This window comes from Salvelinus alpinus, chromosome 21 (genome assembly GCF_045679555.1).
Source record: "Salvelinus alpinus chromosome 21, SLU_Salpinus.1, whole genome shotgun sequence".
Classification (NCBI taxonomy): Eukaryota; Metazoa; Chordata; class Actinopteri; order Salmoniformes; family Salmonidae; genus Salvelinus; species Salvelinus alpinus.
In genome coordinates this window covers 16557286-16579374 of record NC_092106.1, presented here as the reverse complement: position 1 = coordinate 16579374, position 22089 = coordinate 16557286, and the positions used below count along the sequence as shown (strand labels likewise).

General features: G+C 42.7%; 1 protein-coding gene across 3 annotated transcripts; it reads right to left on the bottom strand.

Moving 5' to 3' along the window:
- Positions 1-5: 5 nt before the first annotated feature.
- Positions 6-21923, bottom strand: LOC139547916 (structural maintenance of chromosomes protein 4-like). Of its 3 annotated transcripts, XM_071357103.1 has the most exons (23): positions 21737-21923; positions 20047-20206; positions 18893-19083; positions 18136-18327; positions 16967-17143; positions 14840-15004; positions 12140-12267; positions 11819-11959; positions 11429-11579; positions 9937-10101; positions 9549-9782; positions 9199-9384; positions 8248-8409; positions 6251-6476; positions 6050-6129; positions 5783-5935; positions 4447-4573; positions 2572-2761; positions 2130-2448; positions 1610-1792; positions 1140-1372; positions 757-940; positions 6-336 (listed from the first exon to the last, which is right to left on the bottom strand). In XM_071357103.1, exons 2-23 carry the CDS (start codon positions 20186-20188, stop codon positions 178-180), a joined length of 3888 nt encoding a protein of 1295 aa, XP_071213204.1. In that variant the 5' UTR covers positions 20189-20206; positions 21737-21923; the 3' UTR covers positions 6-177. The 3 variants fall into 3 exon arrangements, with proteins under 3 accessions (XP_071213204.1, XP_071213205.1, XP_071213206.1); XM_071357104.1 differs by lacking the exons at positions 20047-20206; positions 21737-21923 and adding an exon at positions 19797-19980; XM_071357105.1 differs by lacking the exons at positions 20047-20206; positions 21737-21923 and adding an exon at positions 19891-19933.
- Positions 21924-22089: the final 166 nt, after the last annotated feature.

Here is a 22089-nt window from a genome sequence, read left to right as displayed (position 1 = left end):
AAAGACTGGTTATAAAAGATTTATTAGCTTCATCAGTGAAAGACAGCAGTGTGATAGAAGAGGTTAAAGCCATGGTTTTATATACATGGTGTGAAAGAACAGTAAACCGGAAAGAGACATGCATATTTATACATCTTACTAGGAGTGGCTAAGGAAGAAACCAGAGTCACTGCTGTTCTAAACTGAGATTGGCTCTTTGAAGACAATGGTTTTGGGGTTGATTCCCACGCTTTTGGTGGTGTTGTGGGTTTTGTAGATGCCGATCAGACGGTCAGCAATCTCAAACATGTTGTTCCTCAGGGAGATGATGATGAACTGAGCGTTCTTGGTTTGCTCCTGGAGAGAGGGAGTAGGGAAATAAATTAACATTCAATCATCAAATGGTAAATCAAAGGCTGTAAATCTCAAGTATCATGTTTTTCCTGTGGTTATGTGAGTCAAGCTCTTTTAAAACAGTGGCCTGGGAAGAATTAACCACCAACCGCCTTGACAGAAAAAAAAACAATGGACAAGCATGTTGCCAACATGGCTTTGCAAAAGTGGGGATTTCTCACAATAGGCTGTACACCTTAGCACAGCTCCTTCAATCTCCCATTACACAACACTAACGATTAACATAGATGGGCTGACCCCATGTCCCTCACTGAGTCTTCAAGAAGCACAGCAGAATTAGGAGTAGAATGGCAATTACTATTCAAAGCTGTTGCATGTGGAAAAGAGTTCCCAGGAACTGCTGCGAGCATGTGAAATACTCACATAAATGTAACAGGCCACGATGGAGACGTTCTTAAAGTCCAGGGCTGCATCAATCTCATCCATGAAGTAGAGAGGCGTGGGCTTGAAGTGGTGCAGAGCAAACACCAGGGCCAGAGAGCTCAGGGTCTTCTCTCCTCCAGACAGGTTGAAAATCTTCTTCCAGCTCTTCTTAGGGGGACGCACACTGTAGCCATGGACAGAGACAAGAGGATAAGCAAGGGTCATTCATACATTTAATGAATACAACAATACAATTAGGAGAAAGGGGAAACCAGGTTGGGAATAGGTCAATTTTAAATATGTACAAAAATCAAAAGATCTATCTTCATATATCATGGATACAAATATGTTAGAAACAGCGGGCTGGGCCAGTGTCTGCTGACCTAAACATGATGCCCTCAGAGAAGGGGTCCAGGCTGTCGACTAACTCCAGCTCAGCATCACCCCCTAGCGTCAGCATCTGGTAGTTCTCCTTCAGCTTGTTGGTGATGATGTTGAAGCCAGCCATGAACTCGTTGAGTCTCTGCTTGCGCAGGTTCTCACAGCCACGCTTGAAGTTGTCTCTCTCTGTGGTGATCTCATCCAACTCAGCCACACGCTTCAGGTACAGTTCCTCCTACAGAGAGACATGACCCACAACGATTATCTTCTCTTAGAGGGAAAGAAACTTGACCAGACAAGAGTAAAAACATGGTGTCAAGGTGCTTGGTTAGACCTTCTACATCTGCATTGCTTGCTGTTTAGGGTTTAAGGCTGGGTTTCTGTACAGCACTTTGTGACATCGGCTGATGTAAAAAGGGCATTATAAATACATTTGATTGATTGATAGACCAAGAGAGAGCTGGGTGTGTACCTTCTTCTTGTACTCTGCGATGGCTCCCAGGTTGGGCTTCATCTGGGCACAGCGGGCCTCCATCAGGGAGATTTGGTTGGTGATGACGTCAGGCCCCTTGATGGCCGCCAGGTCAGCAGGGGTCAGCACGGGCAGCGCCTCCGCTGGTTTGTCCTCAATGGCATGAAGGGAAAGCTTAGAGGCCTGGGGAGGACAGGACACGGATGGTTAGTCCTAGCTCTGAATTTGCCGATAGCTACTTGATGAAAAATGTACTTACTATGACTGATATGTGGCTGTCCCACCTAGCTATCTTAAGATGAATGGACCAACTAAGCCACCCTGGATAAGAACATCTGCTAAATGACTAAAATATAAATAGCAGAGAAGAGGAAAAAGATATGGGTCTGTCTGTCAGATGATACCAGGTAATGCAACTAGCCGATGCACTGCAACTAGCTGGCTGGTTGGTAGACCTCTAGACACACCAAACCAAGCGTGAATCTCACATGCACACAAAACACAAGGCCCTGCCACCCACCTCTCTCTGCCAGTGTTTGATCTTGTTGGTGTGTTCGGTGATGGAGGTGTCTATCTGCTCCACTCGGAGGCGGACGCCGAGGGACTCCTCCTGCAGAGCGTGCTCTTGCACCTGCAGGGCCTTGATCTCCCTCACCACCCCCTGGTGCTTCTCCTGCACCTCCGGCAGTGCCGCCTCAGCCTCCTGGCAAGCTTTCATGATCTCCCCAGCCTCCTCCTCCAGCCTCTTCAGATTCTCCGTCAGGTCTCCCAGGCTCTTCTCATTTTCCACCAGCTCCCCCTCCAGGCGACTTACACCCTCTTCACACTTCTTCAGGTTACTGTGCGGAGGGGAGCAGCAGCCATTAGTGAAAAGCTCAGATAAGCCCCAGTAATAGATTCACAACCAGAAGCCTTTGCCAGATGGGAGCTGAATGTGTGCGCACACGTGTATAAACACTTACCGCCCTGCGGTCTTGATGGCCACCTGGGCCTTGGTGATGGCTGAGGAGCAATCGTCCAGCTCCTTGTTGACCATGTCCAGTTTGTCCTGCTGGGCCTTCAGCTTGTGGCTGTTGATGTCCACAATGAGGGTGTGGAGCCTCTTCACCTCAGCCTCCACCTTCCCTGCCTTACTTGAGGCTGTCTCAAAGTCTGAGAGAGGGGGGGGGCAGAGGGAAAGTGGGAGAGGCGGGAAAAAGAGATATAATTGATTTATATGCAAGACAGGAGCGGGGTTAAGCCTCAAAGGTCTAGTGGGGGCACGTGTGTATTAGGGGTGTGCCGAGTAATCAGACAAAATCAGTATCTTCTGAATATGACATGACAATTTTTTGTAATTATATGTGATAAAGTCATTTTCAGCTGCCAGCACGCATCTCACCGTCACTCAAAGTGTGGAGAAGGGTGCAACTGCATTTGGGAATTCCTGCATATGCAGGAATCCTTCTTTATATACTTCTATTGGTCCATTTTTAAACTATGACTCCAGTACATAGGCGATAGGCAGTGGCGCTCCAGTACAGTTTGGTAGGTGGGCGCGAAGGACACTGTGCCAGCTAGTCCTAAGGAGGACTCCAGTACACAGCAAGCGGGAACGTCACTGTGCTAGATGGCTAACAAGCAAGCTAGCTAGCACAGCGTCAACCCCGCCTGCCGTGCACCGGAGTAGACGCAGGTAGTCCGTGCACCGGAGTAGACGCAGGTAGGCCGTGCACCGGAGTAGACGCAGGTAGGCCGTGCACCGGAGTAGACGCAGGTAGGCCGTGCACCGGAGTAGACGCAGGTAGGCCGTGCACCGGAGTAGACGCAGGTAGGCCGTGCACCGGAGTAGACGCAGGTAGGCCGTGCACCGGAGTAGACGCAGGTAGGCCTTGCACCGGAGTAGACGCAGGTAGGCCGTGCACCGGAGTAGACGCAGGTAGGCCGTGCACCGGAGTAGACGCAGGTAGGCCAGGTAGGCCGTGCACCGGAGTAGACGCAGGTAGGCCTTGCACCGGAGTAGACGCAGGTAGGCCGTGCACCGGAGTAGACGCAGGTAGGCCGTGCACCGGAGTAGACACAGGTAGGCTGTGTCCTTCACCCCCACCTGTCGGGCACTGTTTTCCCACAGTTCTGTTATCGACGGTGAGGGCAGGTGTACAGCAGACGGGAGTGAAGGACCTTGTCTACTGGTACACAACAGGCAGGGACGGGGTGTACATGAAGGAACCAATGGGATGCTTGAGGGGGGCGTTCCTGCAGATGCATAACTCTATCGGCGAGTTTGGCTGTCTAAAGGTAGGTAGGTTGAAAAGTCAGGAGAGAAGTTTTGCTCTTTTCGAAAGTGAAACTATATGGTGCAAGCAAATGCCCTAAATCTGTCTGGAATAAATGCAGGCAGCAGTAGCCAGCCATGCATTATTTATCAGCCTATTTCATAGATCATTTAATAGGACTAAATTAGTAAATCATGTGCGTTTTCAGTTGGGATAATTTATTTGATTTGAACAATTGGTCAATGAGTGAAGGAGAATAGCGATGCACTGAGTGATAGCGCAGTAAAGCATACTTGAGGTATAGGCTTTACCGGCATTTAAAGCGCACGTCCGTAAAGTAAATACAATTACGAGTATCAAGTGTGATAAAACGGATGGGCACACCCCTAGTTGTATGTACCAGTTGTCTCCGCAGCAAACCCATGAGAGAATGCCTGGTGGAGTCAGACTGGGGTTCACTGTAGCAAAGCTCAAATTGAGCCAGATCATTGTCCTGAAGACTAGAACTGACACAGAGTGTAGCCTGCAATTTCTAAGTAACTTCACCTTCATAAAGTTACATTTGGGTTTCAAAGTTCTCACCTTTCTGGAAGTCCTTCAGGCTCTTCTCCAACCGTTTCTGTTGGTTCTTGTCAGGGGCAGCTGCCAGGACATTGGCCTCCAGCTCTTTAATCTGAGGCTTCAGGTGAGCCTCCTGCTCTGCCAAGCTCTGAGCAAAGAAACGCACACACGGTCAACCACAGCCTCACCTGCAATCACCAGCCTCCAGTGTTGTAGTACTCTCGACTCAAGTCCTGATTTTCATTACTTTTGACGTGGACTCGCCTTCCCGTGACATGTATTTGCACGTGGACTCGATAGGCTACTATGATAAGCAGAATATTAGCAGCATTGGGTGCACAGAGCAGTGAGGGTTCGGTTGTCTAGGAGTTGGAAGGACACACCACACATCAGCTGGTGAACTGCGAAGGGAGCAAGTGATGAGTGTGGGCGGCAGGCAGGCTCCACCTCCAATCATAAGCTACACATCGCGCAAGAGACTATTGCTTCCCTGTCACCAGCTTACTATTTAGCTTTGCCTGGTTAAGAAATAAACTGCTTTACGAAAATGAAAACCAAAGCGTTGAGTTTAAAAGTAAAACAGTCTTTCCCCCTGCATCCCATGGCCAGGTTCTGACAAGTCTCCCTTTACTTTTCACTCTGAAATAAAAAAGAAACTACACAAATATCAGTGAGCAATTACAAAAAAGTACTTGAGCGCCTGTTACAATTATTGCAAATAATAATCTGGTCAATCTGACAAGAGCAATAGCCAATTCCATCTAGAGAACATTTACCCCATCAAAACATTACTGATTTGACATAACTATTGAACATTATAATCAAATAAAATGTGTATGAGCCTGTGTATGAAGGACTTCTGGGTTTCATAGGCTATTGCATATTGCAGGCAATTATGACCATTAGGCAACAGGAGAAATCTTTGCATTACTTCCATTCTCACATGAAAATCGTCCGCCAATCGTTGTTGCTGGGCACATTTCTTCTACCAAATCAATAGAGGGGCTCATCTGGTAAGACGAGCATCGAGCCAGCAAAAATAAAACTCCGTGACCAAAATACCAAATACGTCCAAATCATTCGTTTTGCTTTCCAAAGTTTTCCCGCAGATAGTGCAGCGAGTGGCACAATGTCAAATATGTAACAGAAAAATAAAGACCGGAACTAACTGCAAAGTAAATATGTATTTAAAATGACTTCAGCCATAGGGACTCGTGACTCGACTCAGGCGTTTAGTTGCTCGACTACAACACTGCCAGCCAGCCTTACATGCATTCAGCTTTACCTAAACAAGTCTGATGAACAAGAATTACACCAACGTCGAATACATTTCATATCTGTATTGTGTGTATATAACCTGCATGCTGTTGGTGTATTTCTCCAGGGTGTTCTTCATGTCTCTGAGCTGCTGTCTGAGTCGCTGGACTTTCTCCTCCAGCTGCAGCTTCCTCTCCTGGCAGCCCTGCAGCTGCACCACCTTCTCATTTAGCTTGCTCTCCATACGGTCCAGCTGACACACAAAAAGAAGACAGTAGGTTATTAACTACAACAGAGCTTAAAGTGAGCCATAGCAGTGATTGGAGGCCAGAGAAAGCTCTAGGAGAGTGTCCAGAAGATCTCCCACCTCCTGCTGGGTGACCTCAGTGCCGATGGAGGAGCCCATCCTGCCCCGCATCACTCTCCCTCCACCTCCAGTCATGGTGCCTGAGACGGGACAGAGCATAGAGTCAGACATGTCATCCATATAGACCATCTATAGGGAAACACTGAGAAGAGATGAGAAACACTGAGAAGAGATGAGCTCCAGTTCGCTCGGTCTACCCACCAGCCATCTCTATGATCTGTCCCTGTATGGTGACCACCCTCCAGCGCTTGTCCTTCTGGAAGGCAAGCCGTGTTGCCTGCTCCAGGTCCTTGGCCACCAGGGTGTCTCTCAGGGCAAAGTAGAAGGCTGGCTTCATACTCTCATCCTGCACCCGCACCATGTCAAACAGACGGGGGATGTTCTCTGGGGTGGAGATGGGCCCCATCTTATTCTCCCACACCTTCATCTGAGACAGGAAGAGAGTGGATGGTCCAAGTGTTAGCTACGATGTGGGACAAACAAAACTCTTGGGGCAACAACAAAAAAATAACTATTGTAGGGTGTTACATTTGATTGTAAAGGCTTTGTACCAGTTGTATCCGCAGCAAAACCATGAGAGAGAATGCCTGGTGGATTCAAACTGGGGTTCACTGTAGCAAAGCTCAAATTGAGCCAGATCATTGTCCTGAAGACTAGAACTGACACAGAGTGTAGCCTGCAACGTAGTCATTTCTCAGAGCGAGGTTAAACCTCCTTTATCAACCATTCATAAGCACAAATCTGAGCGTAAACCATGCGTGGGATCATTTCCACACAATATGAATGTTTGCTTGACAGTGTGTGTTTTAACTGACGCACAGCCATGACCACGTGTACGCCAAGTGATGGAAAAAGGGTCAAGCATAGAACGGGGATAATGTGAGTAATAATTCAATAATTTTTCAATTTCATTGTATTTCTATTGTGAATTCATGCAACATATCTTGACAGGCTAGCTATAATCATAATATGACCTGTGTATTTGTTACGATAATAAATCCATATAAAGTTAAGTTACAGGCATGTGTGAAAGTGACACCATTGTCGAAATACTATAGAAGACTGAGATGACAGGAAATCGAATGAGAGACGGCTGATGTTGCTCGGTTAGAAAATTTGTCACACGCTGCACTCCTGCAGAGCGCATTTTTAGAGACAGGTTGGATTTTTTTTTTTTTTATTGACAGTCCAGATCGGCTCATCAGATATCATTTCCCAAAACCACATTTTTTGCGAGGATTTGAGACCTGCTTTAAAAAAGCAAACGCATGCCATTCCGGTGCAGATCTAAGCGCTATCCACCCTCAGGGTTTTGGCAACGGGCACTTTTCAACGGGAGCTTGCCAATCGGCATCACAGCCCTGGATGAGCCCATGTTTTGGACGCAATCGTCAGCAAAACACACCATCGCACAAGAGGTTGAAGTCAAGAGGGGTTTATTTGGCATGATGCCATCAATAGGTTCCCAAATACAAACGGAGCAGTAGACGGCCCCCACCGGCATAAAAGTAAACCATCCCAAAATGATTTTAACTATGTGAACAGAAGGTTTCCACACTTAAAGGGCAGGTAATAGGTTACGTGATGCGCAAAAGCTGCTGCGGCCAGGTGGAACGCACGTCTCGTTCATTCTGCAGAACAGAAATGTTGTCTAAACACTTCCAGGAGGGAGCTGTTGAGGATGGATGGCATATTGGTGAGTGTTACCTATATTTGCCATTGCCAAAGCAACTTCAATTGTCCTAATGGTCCTTTCTTTATAGCCATGTTTTCATTTTTACTGGTTAAACTGAACGAGCCAAATAAAGCTTTTTTGTTGTACTCAAACTGACACTAGCACCTCCATTTCAGTCTCTGAAAAATATAAATCTAAACTTTTTTTGGGTTGCGCTGTTGTATTTTAAGGTACGACATTGTATATTCCCCACAGACATTAAAGGGATGATTTTGACTATATGGTTAATTATGGGCTTTTCGAAATGCAAATAGCCAAGGTCGTGCACAATTACTGAGAACAATTGGTATTTATCAGTGGTTCTCTCCTACCGGTGTGCATATGATGCTTGTAGGATTGTTTGATAAAACACACTTTCTATGCGTACGAACATTCTAAATTCCGTTCGTAAGTAGTATTTTAGAATAGTTTCTATGCAATATTGATAAAGGAGGCCCCAGGTGTTTGAGTTGTCCTCCCTCACCTTGTCCAGGCCGATAAAGGTGGCCACACCGATATTCTGGGCCTTGAGGAAGTTGACACATTTCTGGGCCGTGTCAATGCTGTCCACCAGAATGTTGTCCAGAGAGCCACAGCTGGATGAGATGGCGATGTCATACTTCTCATCGATGGCCCCAAGGTCACCCTGAAGGGACAAGAACACAGTCTCACTGAGTGTGTAGAAGAGTGTGTGCATCTCTCAGCTGCCACATGTGTAGCCCATGTGTCAAACTCATTCCACAGAGTGCCTAGTGTCTGCCGGTTTTTGCCCCTCCCTTGTACTTGATTGATGAATTAAGGTCACTGATTAGTAAGGAACTCCCCTCACCTGGTTGTCTATGTCAGAGGTTCCCAAACTTTTTCACTCAGGCCTTCCAGCATTGGGGAAAATCTGCCCCGGCACACCACGTCTATTTCTATGAGCACTTCTCATGCCACAAACTGTTCACACCCCTCTTGTTGGCAGAGAGAACCTTTTGCAGGTTTAAAGCTTATTTCATGCAATTCTACACATTGTCATGCGGTGCAGAGAAAATGTGTCCGTTTTAAAGCACTTTTTTTTTTGCAATTCTATAAAATGTTGCCAATTCTAATGTTTAGTCATGTGATATTTGAGTGTCAAACATTACAACAAAATCTATGGGCTAAAACATCTAGCCAAAAAGCTTTAGCTGACATGAGCTAGTTGATCTGGACATTTCTGACAAGTTACAGTATAAATAGTTCTCTAAGGTCTGCAATGACAAGAGGAAAACTGCTGATGCACTACCCAATTTCAAAATTGCACCCCCCCCCCCCCCCCACTAGGGGGTATGACCCACAGCTTGGGAACCGCTGGTCTAGGTCTTAATTGAAAGTAAAAAACAAAACCAGCAAACACTATGGAATGAGGTTGACACCACTGGTGTAGTCTATACATGCACATGGTCCTCACTAGTCGTCCCAGGATGCCGGAGATCTTGCCGCTCTTCTTCTGCTGCATGAGGGCGTCCAACACCTTCCCCCGGCTGCGGTTAGAGGAGAGGGAGCTCTTGGCCTCCTCCACCTTCTGCCTCATGTCTCTCACCAGCTCCCTGGCCTGTCCGTCTGCTTGCAGCAGCTGCTCCAGCTCCGCCTCATCCTGGAACAGACAGATATACGTGGTCAACACTGGTAGCACACGGTTGGTAGCACACATCCACACACCTGAAATACATGCATCTTACTGCCACAAATCCCATAGTCCACCCCTAACCTTATGAACCGCTCAACGCTCGAGACCCTCCCACACACACACTAACGTACCTTCTTGAGCTCCTGCTCACACTGGGGTATTTTGACCTGCAGCTCTTTGATGGCGGCGCGGCGGTCTCGCAGCGTGTCGGTGGTGGTCTGTAGGGACTGCTTGGCCGTGTTCAGCTGGGTCACAGCGGTGTTGTGGCGACTCAGGTAGATGTCCAGCTCAGACTGGGCCACGTCCTGACGGGAGCGTGTCTCGTTCACAGCCTTACTCAGCTCCATCAGCTCCTTCTCCTTAGTCTGGGGACGGAGTCAGAGGAATAATAGCCACTCTTATGTGATCAGAAATCATAGAATACCAGGGGGAAAAGGATATGGGTCAAATTCAATTAATCAGGAATAGTGTTTCCTACTTCAAATGAGTAATCAATTCCTGATAATGAAAGACACCCACCTCCTTCTCCTGCTGCAGGCCGCTGGTCTCCTCCTTCAGACTCGCCATCACTTCCTTCAGTTTCTCCTCCTCCTTCCCCTTCTGTTTCTCTAACTCCTCCCTGCGCACAGACGCCTCAGAGATGGTCTTCTCACTGCTGGCCGGCACGTTACGCACCTCCTCCAGCTGACAGAGAGGAAAGATGAAACTCTAGGTGAGGTACAACCTTAAACCAGGAAAGACCAAAATATACAACTAGCAGACAGTTAGGAGCACCTCCATCAGACTGGAAGGCAGTCTGACTGGCACCTCTCTCCAGTGGGCAGGGTGGTGAGGGGGAGTAGAGGAGGCCAAGCTAGCAGGGTTAACTGTTGGTGAAGAGTGAATGTGGCTCCTGGTAGTGTTACACAAGGCCATACTTCACTACCACACTGCAGAACACGGCACCCCAGAGGCCTGCTCTGCTCGGCCTCCACAACCCAACACCACACTGCCAAATCACAGCCACTGGTGCTGTATCATACAGGCTGCAGAACAGGGGGAGAGAAAAGACAGACTTGGAGCATATTGAGTGTGTGAGTGGGGAGAGAGCAAGAAGGGAGCCCATGGAGAGAAAAGAGCATGGGAGAAAGCAAGAGAGGCAGCAGAGCGCCAAGCAGTCATGCCTTGGAGGGTTTCGTGTTTTGAGTTCACAGCCCCCTAGTGGCCAACTGGAGGAGTTTCTCTTATTAAATAAATCAGGTACAGTATACCAGAAACTTCATCAATCCATTTTAATCTCAGCAATGTAACAATATTTTTTTTCTAGAGGGACCTCATGACAGAAAATCTTTATTATTTTTTTTTTTTTTAATCGATTCAATAGTGAGATGCACACCCTCGCCCACCCAGAGCCAATCCCAAGCAAGTTACTGTAATAAAAATGAACACGCTTGTTTTTGTGACATTGATGCAAGTAAAAAATAAAATGTGTAATTACACAATATGGCAATTACTAATAAGGTCATCTGTAAATCCCTGCGCAATATCTTCTCTAAGTCTCAGCACAACAGGCCTTGTGTTTGTATAGGGAGAGAAATTGTATTACGAGTGGCCGTGTTTCACTTTGGCCAGGTGACAAAATAAACAGAATAAAAGTGAAGTGTCAGGTCATTGGTGCTGGCCTGTCTTGAGAGGACAGAGCACCATTGTGTTTGTTTAGGAGTATGACCTGTAAGTTATGTAAAGTGGTTGTTCCACTGGATATCATAAGGTGAATGCACCAATTTGTAAGTCGCTCTGGATAAGAGCGTCTGCTAAATGACTTAAATGTAATGTAAATGTAAGTTACATTCGCCACAATCACAGCCTCCTAACGTATAGATTTGGAGAGAAACCATAAGCTACACCTACACAGAGATGGCCTAATATGATAAATGGTAAACGTTACAAAATCCCCCCCCCCCAAATGGAATCACTGAAGCCTTAATTAGAGACCTGAATTATGTTCACAGCAAAAGGGTCACATGCACACCTTCTCCTTGTCCTTCTCCAGTTGTTTCTGCAGTTTCTTGGTCTTACTCTTGGTGTGCTTCAGTTTCTCTCGGACCTCCACATCCTGCAGGTCCAGCTGGGTAAACTTCTCCTTCTGGCCCTCAATGTACTTGGTCAGCTTGCCTTGTTTCCTGAGAGAAATCACACAACATGGACATTATGGCAATCATAACAAATTACTGCTAATTTTGCTTTTCTGTATCGCTGGTCACCAGCAGGTCTATGAACATTCTCCATTTCATAACATTATTGCACTGAAGACTGACATTCACTTTACGACTATATTTTGTTCATCAATTTGTCTTTTTGGTATCAATTTCCATGTAAGCAACGAAACCCATGAATAACAAATGAAAAATAAAAAGCCTACTTCTCCACGTTTTTCAGGTCTTGGTTCTTCTTCTCCATTTCCTCAGCGATGTTGTGGTTTTTCTCTGTGAGTTCCTTGGTGTCATCTTGGATCCTCTGCTTTTCCTCCTCTTTGTTTGCCACTCTCTTCTGGAGGTCATGGCTGACAACAAAGAAACAATCACACTCTGGTCAACCAAGACATATGAACTCTAAAAAGTTACCATCTGTGTTAACTGCATCCAACTACAGCAAACCTTCCTCCCAGATTCTTTCAAACCTGATTTCTTGTTAGTAAAAAAACACTAAATATAGCAATCCTCTGTGTGGTTGTAATACTCACACATAGTACTGGCAGAGCTGGCTCTTTTGTTTGAAAATATCATTCTCCAGAGTTAGGAACTCCACGGCTGTGTTCTTCTCTCCTTCCAGAGCAGTCTTCTCCTTCTCCACCATTTTGACCCTGTTTAGCTGGAAAACAAAAACACAGTCCGCAAAATGATAAAACAGAAAGACAGAGGCTACAGCACGTTGACTTAAACATTCATGCTGAATTGTCATAAGATCAATCCCTGAATACATAGGAGTTTACTTTTGTTCCTTCACAGGCGTGCTTAGAATTTTGTTTTGCACTGATTGACCATGCCTGACATTTGATAAATGAAAGCTAAACCCTGAGCTTTCCCAACAAGTACAATTTTACTCCACAGTCTAAGGTTAATTTGGCTTCAGTACCAAAATTATGCACTTTTTATTCAGTCAAATGGCATAAGTGATTTTGTAAAATGTGGACAAATACAGAGTAAAAGGAAAAGATATAACTCAGATAAAGGCAGAAGTGTGATAGAATCCTAAACTGCACAATGCAATCCTTAGTCTAATAAGATGAGGACAGTCAAAACTGGTCATGCCTCAAATAACACAGCATTTGACCCTGTGTATGTGGTATTGCCATTTTTTTTTTTTTTACTGCTATATCTAATGCAGGTGTTGCGTTAACACAGGATTCTGTTTTTTTCACAGAGAAAAGTTCAATCTTGCTGCGTTTGGAAACGCATGTCTAAAATGCTTCTTATTGTAAATTCTGCTCGGCTTCAGTCAGGGTTCGTTCCAAATCATGAGCATTAAAGGAAGAAATTTGTGCTCCAGTTTCACTTCACCACTTGGATTAAATATCTTTGCTCTCATCTTGCCCAATCAAATTCCACCATTCACAAACCGACATTGGATCACCAGACAGCACTCTGAGTGATGTGTACTTTTCTCTGGTAGTTTTAGCAAGTTAAAATGCAAGATTAACTAGGAAATGTAGATGGCTATATCCTTTCTATAATAAACATCTGAAATGATGGCTATGCAGTGTTTTTGCAAAAAACACCTTGCTTTTTCCATTGTAAACTAATTTACTTGTCTCTGTTAGCGCTGCAAATTAAAAAGCAATTTTCTGCTGAATGTGTTGCACTAATGTATTTTGTGTAAAGAAACATTATTAGTTGCACGCCCCCGCCAAAAAACACCTGGCTTTCAATATAACATTTCAGGTGATATGGTTTAAAATGCAGATTTTTTATGGTCTCCATTATAAAAATGCAGATTTCTGAATACTAAAGAGACCTCTGACTCAGTGGTGGAAAAAGTACCCAATTGTCATACTTGAGTAAAAGTAAAGATACCTTAATAGAAAATTACTCAAGTAAAAGACACCCAGTAAAATACTGTGAGTAAAAGTATTTGTTTTTAAATATACTTAAGTATCAAAAGTAAATGTAATTACTAAAATGTGCTTACGTACCAAAAGCATGAATCATTTCTAATTACTTATATTAAGCAAACCACTAGGCACAATTTTTTATTTATTTATTGATTGCCAGGGGTACACTACAACACTCAGACATAATTTACAAACGAAGCATTTGTGTTTAGTGAGTCCGCAAGATCAGAGGCAGTAGGGATGACCTCTTCATAATTATGTGAATTGGACCATTTTCTGTCCTGCTAAGCATTCAAAATGTAACGAGTACTTTTGGGTGTCAGGGAAAGTGTACAGACTAAAAAGCACAATTTTCTTTAGGAATGTAATTGTCAAAAATATTAATAGTAAAGAAAAGATATCCCCAAAAACAACTTAAGTACTTTAAAGTATTTTTACACCACTGCTGACAACTGTAAAGCTGCATGAACCAAAAAGTCTAAATCATGTCACCCATGGAAAATAACAAAATATGTTCAAGTAATAAAAACAATAATCACAAAACTGATCAATTAGTTAATACATTACAGTACAGGGAGAAACATGTTTTTTTGTTGCAAACAGGCCTAATTAGTGATGTGACATTAGTGTAGCCTGCAAGAGATTTACTGAACCGGCTGGCTTCAACAGACATCCAGTATTTCACTTCAAATGAATTGCTACCCTGTTAAAACCTGCCTGGCACACTGCAACTCCAACACCATACCCAAATAACAATATGTCACTAGTACTGCAATACAAATAAATATACTAACAAAATCTGGTAATTATCAGCCAAACTTCACCCCCTGCTCACATAATTACTAACACATTTGGAATAAAATCGAATTCGAGGCTGTTCATCAAATGCCTTCGATTTAAAAAAAAAAATATCACTCTTGCATCCTGTTCTTATTCCTTCTCTCACACCCCCTTTAAAAATAATAATTAAATGACTGATTGCATTGCAATCCTTTTTGGCACAACAATCAAAAATGTAACAAACAAGCATGAGGGATTAGCCTAGACACAGCGATCTCTGAGTAGAGATGTGTGTGTGTGAGGGGTGGAGGGATAATTTGCTGCCTTGTAAAGAGAGGCAGGTGTCAGGCCAGGGGCACTCAGCTTGGCCAAGACACAGCATACCTCACAGATTTCACAGTGAAACAGCCCCCCTAACACACCCACAGCGGAAACCATCAATTTCAAAAAGTAAAAACATTAATAAATGTTTTTTTATTATTATTATTTTTTATTTTATTTTTATAAATACAACAAATGGATCAATGTCTTGTTACTGGGGTTGTTTCTCACCTTCTCTCCCCTCTGCTCGTTGAGGAGCTCCACGCGGCGGCTCAGGGTGTGGATGGGCTGCTTCAGGCGGCAGGAGCCAATGATGTCCTCAAGGTATTCCAGCATGCCCTCATCATGCTCCGTCTGCCCCTTGGGCTTCATCATGGCTATCTGCTCCACCTCACCCTGACCAATGCACAGGGAGGGAGGGACGCAAGCAAGGACACACGGTATGTTATAATACTGAATAATTTATGGTGTGAAGAAGCTATAACAACCACACACCTTGGATCAATTTCGTGTTCGAGACCACCTGATTCCCATCCTAGAATTGACATGGGTAGATGGGTGGTTTGTACTTTTTTTCTCTTCAACTTTCTAAAGTCCCTGAAAAGCAATGATACACCCTCCCGCAAGCGAGTTAAAATGCAATTCAAACTAACCTGGGCTAAAACCAGAAAGAGAGCAACTTCTGTGTGAATGTCAAACAGCAATTTTGTTCTTGATGATTTGAAATAAAATGCATGCTCTGCTCACTAAAGCATTGAGGAAACTTTGCCGGTGTTATGATAACCCCTCATAAAAACACTGTTTTTCAACCTCTCCTTTATGATAATATATCCCTACAGTTTATGGGCAGTTAGTCATATGGGCTATTTGCAGTACATTTCGGAGTTGTGTGTACTGTACTTCTCACACACCTTCCCAGCCCACACACACCAGAGCCTCAAATATTAACTTTCACTGCACATAACTGTACCCACAACACAGAGAAATCACTAGCCTACATAAAATGTTTGTCCATATCCATGACAAAACAATGCAAGGCAAAAAGGGAATAACAATCACTTAAACATCATCAATTGGAACCACTACAATAAAGGTTTTACATTTTACGAGGTCAAGAAAGAAATACATCTGGCAAATGTAACTGGTGCCTGTGTTTTAATAACATTATTAATTTACTTTCCATGTCATAGACAAGGTGTAGTCCTTGACTTAACAGTCCTTGAAACATTTCTGTAAAACACAAGCCTAAATACTGGCCTACATAAGAAGACTGGTCAATCTTGTTTTAATCCTGTGTTGTGTGTTGAGATCCCCCCCCACACACAATTAAACACAAAAAAAACTATATATGGGGGAAAAAAGCTGACCAGTGCACTAAATAGGCAGCTTCCCCTGAGCCATAGGCCTGTAAAAGTGACTTTGGAGAACAAACTAAAGCTTCTTGCCTAAGTCAGAACAACCCTGTCATATTCAATGAGCTCAAAATCACTTAACATTCCAGCAGAGAGAGGATGAAGAAAACAGCACAAATCAAGACAGGAGAGAACCTACATCTTCTCACAAAATAAATATCAGATATAGCACAACAACTAGTGGTTACCTAATACTCACTAGTCAATAAAAACTAGTAATCCAATTGAGCCAAGAGTTGATAGGTACTAGAAAACCAAAAGTGAATTGTGCAACAAGTGGACTGGCTTGTTCTTCAAACAACCCCTGAACACCATAGGATGTTCCAAAAATGTATAAATAAAAAACGATAATTTCAAAAAATGTATTAGTTTGGACCATGACCGACAAAAGCAGCAAATATGACCCAACACAAACAATAAAATGTAATGTCTTTGAAATACACATTGACATTGGCATTACATTCCATGAAAGGTAATTCCAACGAAATCCAAACTGAAGACCTAATCATGCACTCAAATGATAGAAATGAAGAGTGGATGCTTGATCCTGCCACACTGAAGCAGCACAGCTAATATTGGGGTTGGGGTCTATTCTCACACCAATATTTACGTGCTGCTATAGCGTGGCAGGTAAAGGGGTCCCAAACTGACCCGAGTCTCTACTAGACAAATCCAGGAATGTTTGATTTTTCTTAAAATACTAAAGCAGCAAATGATGGTTCGCACCTTTTCAACATTGTTTCAAACCATGATGCGCTGCTATAGCAGTCCAAGTCTTTTTCACGCTTTAACAGGTCACTCACACAAGCATAATACCTGCTTTCCCCTGAGTGAAAGGCTGAGCAGCAAAGCTTTCACAGGATGGGATGTGTGACACAGGAGGGATCAAAGACAAACTGAAAGAAAAACTAAAAATGAAATATTATAAAATAAACTACTTAATTACCTGTAAAATCAGAAATCTGTTGTGGTCCAGGTCAATGCCATGGCTACGCAGCAGCGTTCCCACATCTTTAAAAGTGGCCTTCTTGCCATTGATGTGGTAGGACGAGGAATTGTCTTTGCTGGCAGTTCTGGAAACATAGAACTTGCTGTTGGGGATGACTTCGTAGTCATCTCCTTCCTGACTCAGAGGGGGAGGGGCACAAGAAACACACCAGCTTAGACCAGGTCTTCAGAACACACTCAGGACAAAAAATGCTTAGCAATACAACCCCCCTCCAAAGACAGGCAAGTAACCATCTAAAACACACACACACACATATATATATATATATATATATGAAAGTGAAGCCTCAACCACAGAAATGTTTCTGTAAACAAATATTGGGGTGATAACACAAGTAATAATTTAAGATGTATTTAACTTGCACATTTATTAAAATGTAAGATTCATGTGGTTTATTAACTTCAACAAATTTTGAGACAATAGGAAATAAATTGTTGTCAACACATTGTCAAGATATGAAGGGAGACAAAAACAGAATAGCTATAACCCGTACCCCCCAAGTTTTTAATAGAGAAATAAATACTATGTGTATAGGCTTAAAGCTGCAGTGTTAGGAGATTGTTATATTGAATTGACTGGGCTCAAAAAACTGCTTGGCTGCAAAGAGATTATTTTACATTAAATGTCAATGATGTAGTTAATTACCTTACTACACCCCCTGTGGTAGTACAATATGTTTTAAAAATCTGGAAAAGTATTTTCCTACCGCTGCATATTAATATATACAGGATTCTAGGTTTGTATAGAAACGTAGAAACTATTGTCCACCAACATTAATTTAACCACCATTAAACGAAAAAAAAAAAAAAAATCCCTTTGAAGTTCTTATCAACATAAAATCACAAATAAAGAAACAATGATGGCAAAGTTGGTAATTAACTTGACTGTCAGCTTTAACTTCAAATGGCTATTCCGAGTCTTTGTTGCAGTCATTAGTGTGAAAACACTAAGCCAAAATGCATACAAGACATTTATAGCTAAACCCTAAAATAACATATATTATTTTTTCAACAACAAAACAATTCTGCCCCTTTACCCAAATAACTTTTATAAAATGTTAATCATTTTGGTACAGCTGACCAAGCGTAAGTGTGTGTGTGTGTTACCTTGTCAATAATTTTCTGAAAATGCACTTCCACAGTGCAGCTCTGCACATCCTTGTGCAGATCAGAGCTGTGAATCAGCACAGAGAGTTTTTTGGATCTGATTTTTTGAGCCCTATAGCCGAACACAAAGAGCATCGAATCTATCACGTTGGACTTCCCACTGCCATTTGGACCAATGATACAGGAAAAGCGCTAGGGAAGGGAGAGAAAGAGAGAAGAGGGGGGGTAAAAATGTATTCACAATCTGTTCAAATCAAACTAAAACCGTATTCACAATCCAATTTTAGACCGCTTTGACCATGTAGAAAATGCTGCTGGATTAAAATGGTGGCCCTCTAACCTCAGTGTGTGTATTTAAGAATATATGTTATTTTGCTGCACCTGTGTCCATGATGCAATAAAGAGAGCAACCATCAGATACAATTTGATAGGGGGAAGTTAGCAGAAAATCTATTTGTAGCAGACAGGACACAGCTAGATCACCACTAGTGTGAAAGACACAAACACAAAGCAAAATGGAGGAGTGTGAGATGCTGCAAACTTGGGAGACATTTACCAGATAAAGTTATCTGATCAAATAAAAATAATCAATTAAATTACAACTATCCAAGTACTACTATCACTGAAGATAAAAGAAATACAAATAAAAGTTGAGGAAATGGACAACAACCCATACTGAGGCAATGATTAAAACAATAAAAACAATTCCTAGTGTCATAAAAGAGCCAAAACGGGGAGTTGGTATGTTTTTTCGTACCTTATGGAAAGGGCCCAGAATCTGCTCGCCAGCGTAGGATTTGAAGTTCTGATTAACTATATGTGTTATCATCAAGCGAGGAGAGCCTGGTTCATTGGTCATTGCTGGGGGCGGGGGTGGAGGGATGCTACCAAGAATCTCCTCCAAACTTCGATTATCAACAGCATCGGCACCCTCCCTGGGAGCCGGATCTAGGGCAAAGAGTTGAACTTTTATTCCACAGTGCGATTCATTTCAGGTGGGGACACTGGTGTATGGGGGAGGGGTATTGAAGCAAAAAAACAAACAAAAATATAAGCATTATAGAGCTAGTCACAGTGGAGGAACAAAGACTCCAGAAGATCGGATGCTAACTCGCACATTTAACATCTCTGTTAACAAAACTAAATTCTAACCAGAATAACTGAATCATAAACAAAGGCTTGAAGTGACCCCTTTCACAAACGCTCACATTGAAACGTAAATACACAATATGCACTCACCAACGACAAATAATTTATAATATTTCATACATCTGATTCCAAGTCGTTTCCCCCACACCATAACCTACTTTCCAATCCAAACAAATGAATAAAAATCGAGCTTTGCTACAAATGCATACCGATTACGGTACCATATCACAATGACAAAATGCTTGATCTCAAGTCTATTGTTGTGCTCAGTAAAAAATACAAATAGGCAGTAAAATATGACCCTGACAATAGTTTTCGGCCAACAAACGCTCCAACCATAATACTGGCTAAATCGAGAGTAGACAACATGTCAAATATGGTTATTCTTTTCGGGCGAAGATCTCTTGACAAACCATTCACCAACGTTAAATAAACCGAAAGATAGAAAATCATAACCATGATTCTATAACATAGAATCGTTCAAAAGCAGTAATATCCCAAAAATAAATTACCTTGCTAGTTGCGCAGGCTGGAGACAAACGCACACACGCTACCATTATAATAATCTCAAAAATCACAAGAGACGTTTATTAATGCCTTGCTTACGTTTGAAAAACTAACCAGCAAGCTTCGTGTTATGAATAACACAAATGTGCCAGTTGGACTCAACCATCACGCACTTACATTCAACAAAACACGTTGCCATTGAGTAGACGCGCAACTTATTTAGATGCAGACACCAAAACACCCTTTGTTACTTACAATTTGTCGGCGCTGCCTCTTGGCCATTGGAGTTCGCTTCTTTAAGGGGTACGTCCAACTCGTCTTCGGAGTCATCCCGAGGCTGCGACCCTTTCCCTCTAGACTTGGAAGCAGTCGAACTTTTCGACGTTTTGGCTGGCATGATTTAGAATCTAAAGATCTAATTCAAATCACAGGAGTAAAAGTAAAATCCAGTAGGTGTTCTCTGTCAATCACTTCTCCACAATTGATAGTCAACGTGAAGCACCCCGTTACCCCCCTCCGTCATTTTCCCATCACAATCGGGCATTCGATCCAACCTATATTCTTTGCTATACTGAGTTAACTTTACTTCAGGTCATACATCGGTTACACCGTCAATTATAAAGTTGCAAATAAATGGCCAGTCTGCTAAGACCACAGATCTAACATAGTTTGTTTCAGTTTATTTGCTAAATATGTATCGTTTTAAACAAATGTTATAAGTGCATGTACACGAGGGTCAGAGATGCAACCATATTCTCTAATCGGAAATAGGGAACATTTGACACAACTGCAATTTAACCATCCGACGAATAAAAATGAACGCGAATCTCCTCTAGTCAAATAGCGTGATTATGTTGGTCTAAACAGACAACATTAATCACATTTCACTTCATTATAGAGAAATGAACTGATAAGTTACCCGGACAAGTCAAGTGCCTGTAACTAAAAGACAGACAAAAATGGTGACGTTACAAGCTGTCAGTAACGCCAACGGAGCTCAAAAGTAAAGCAAACCGTACCGCGAACTAGTTAGCAAAAGATGGAGTTAAATGTGCAAAGTAAAGTCATAGCCACTGAAGTAGCCAATCACAGTCTGAGTTACTTTATCATTAGCGCCATGTAGGCTGCACTCAGTAGTCCAAGTTGACCAGCTTCAGTTGAAAGTGTAATGTTTAGTTTGACAAATCGATAGTTATATCACTACTAATCTACGATAATGTAGCTACAATATCACTAACGTCACTGTGTGAATAAATGTCACCTGCTGTGTATAAAAACATTTAACTGACTTAACAGTAGTCTTGTGTTTTTTTGGTAACATTACTGTCATGCTTCAGTTGTCCACTTCCAATCTAGTTAGCTAACGTTAGCGTTATACAAATACATAGCACATATTAATCTAGCGAACGTTTACTTAAACTGGGAAGACGTGGAAATAGCCATCTACTGTAACGTTAGTTAGCTAACATACTATAGCTCGTTATAGACTTATGTCTGGTAATTAGCTAGCTAGCGTTAGTCAGGTTAGAACACTTGTGATTGGTTAACTAGCTAATTGTAACTAGCCAGTTGGGCTTTGTTAGCTATGATTTCCATGTCAACTGTTAGCCACGAACAAATTAGCTACTAGATAGCCAACACACAACTAGAGCACAGATTAATAGGGGAAACCGATACTTTGCTTACAAGTTAGATAGCTAGTTAGCTAACGTTACTTTGCACTGGCTCGCAAAGCTAACTAATGTTTGCTGTCGTCTGATCACTTCAAGTTATTCAATTAGCTAACTAGCTCAACAACCACATGCATAACCGGCTAAAAGTGCCCACAAACCTGCTGGCAAGTTACTGAATCTAGTTAATGTTAGGTAAGGATTTGATAAACTAGCGAGCTTACTAGCTTTCTTTTAGCTAACTCGTTCGTGTTCGGTTACAATGTCAGTTTTACCTTGCGGACGAAGTTCTTGTTGTAACAATTCCCTCTGTATCACCCTATATTTTTTCAAAAGGCTATTGGAAAACTGTTCTCGATATCGCGAAGCTAAAAAAATAAAGTGGGTAAAAGTCAACCCTGTGTCACTCAAATCGTTAGCTCACTGCAAACATTCACTCGTAAATGGCGCCTAAACTCTGTTGTCGAACCAAAATTCGTTACAAACTGATGCAAGGTACCATGGAACCTCATTGGTCAAAAAAACAAGAAATTCAAAAAGAGGGCCGATGCCAAGTCTAGTTTTGAGCAACCATGAACTTAAACTTAAAACAGGTTTTTGCATTCAAGTTAACATTGTGAAGAATATA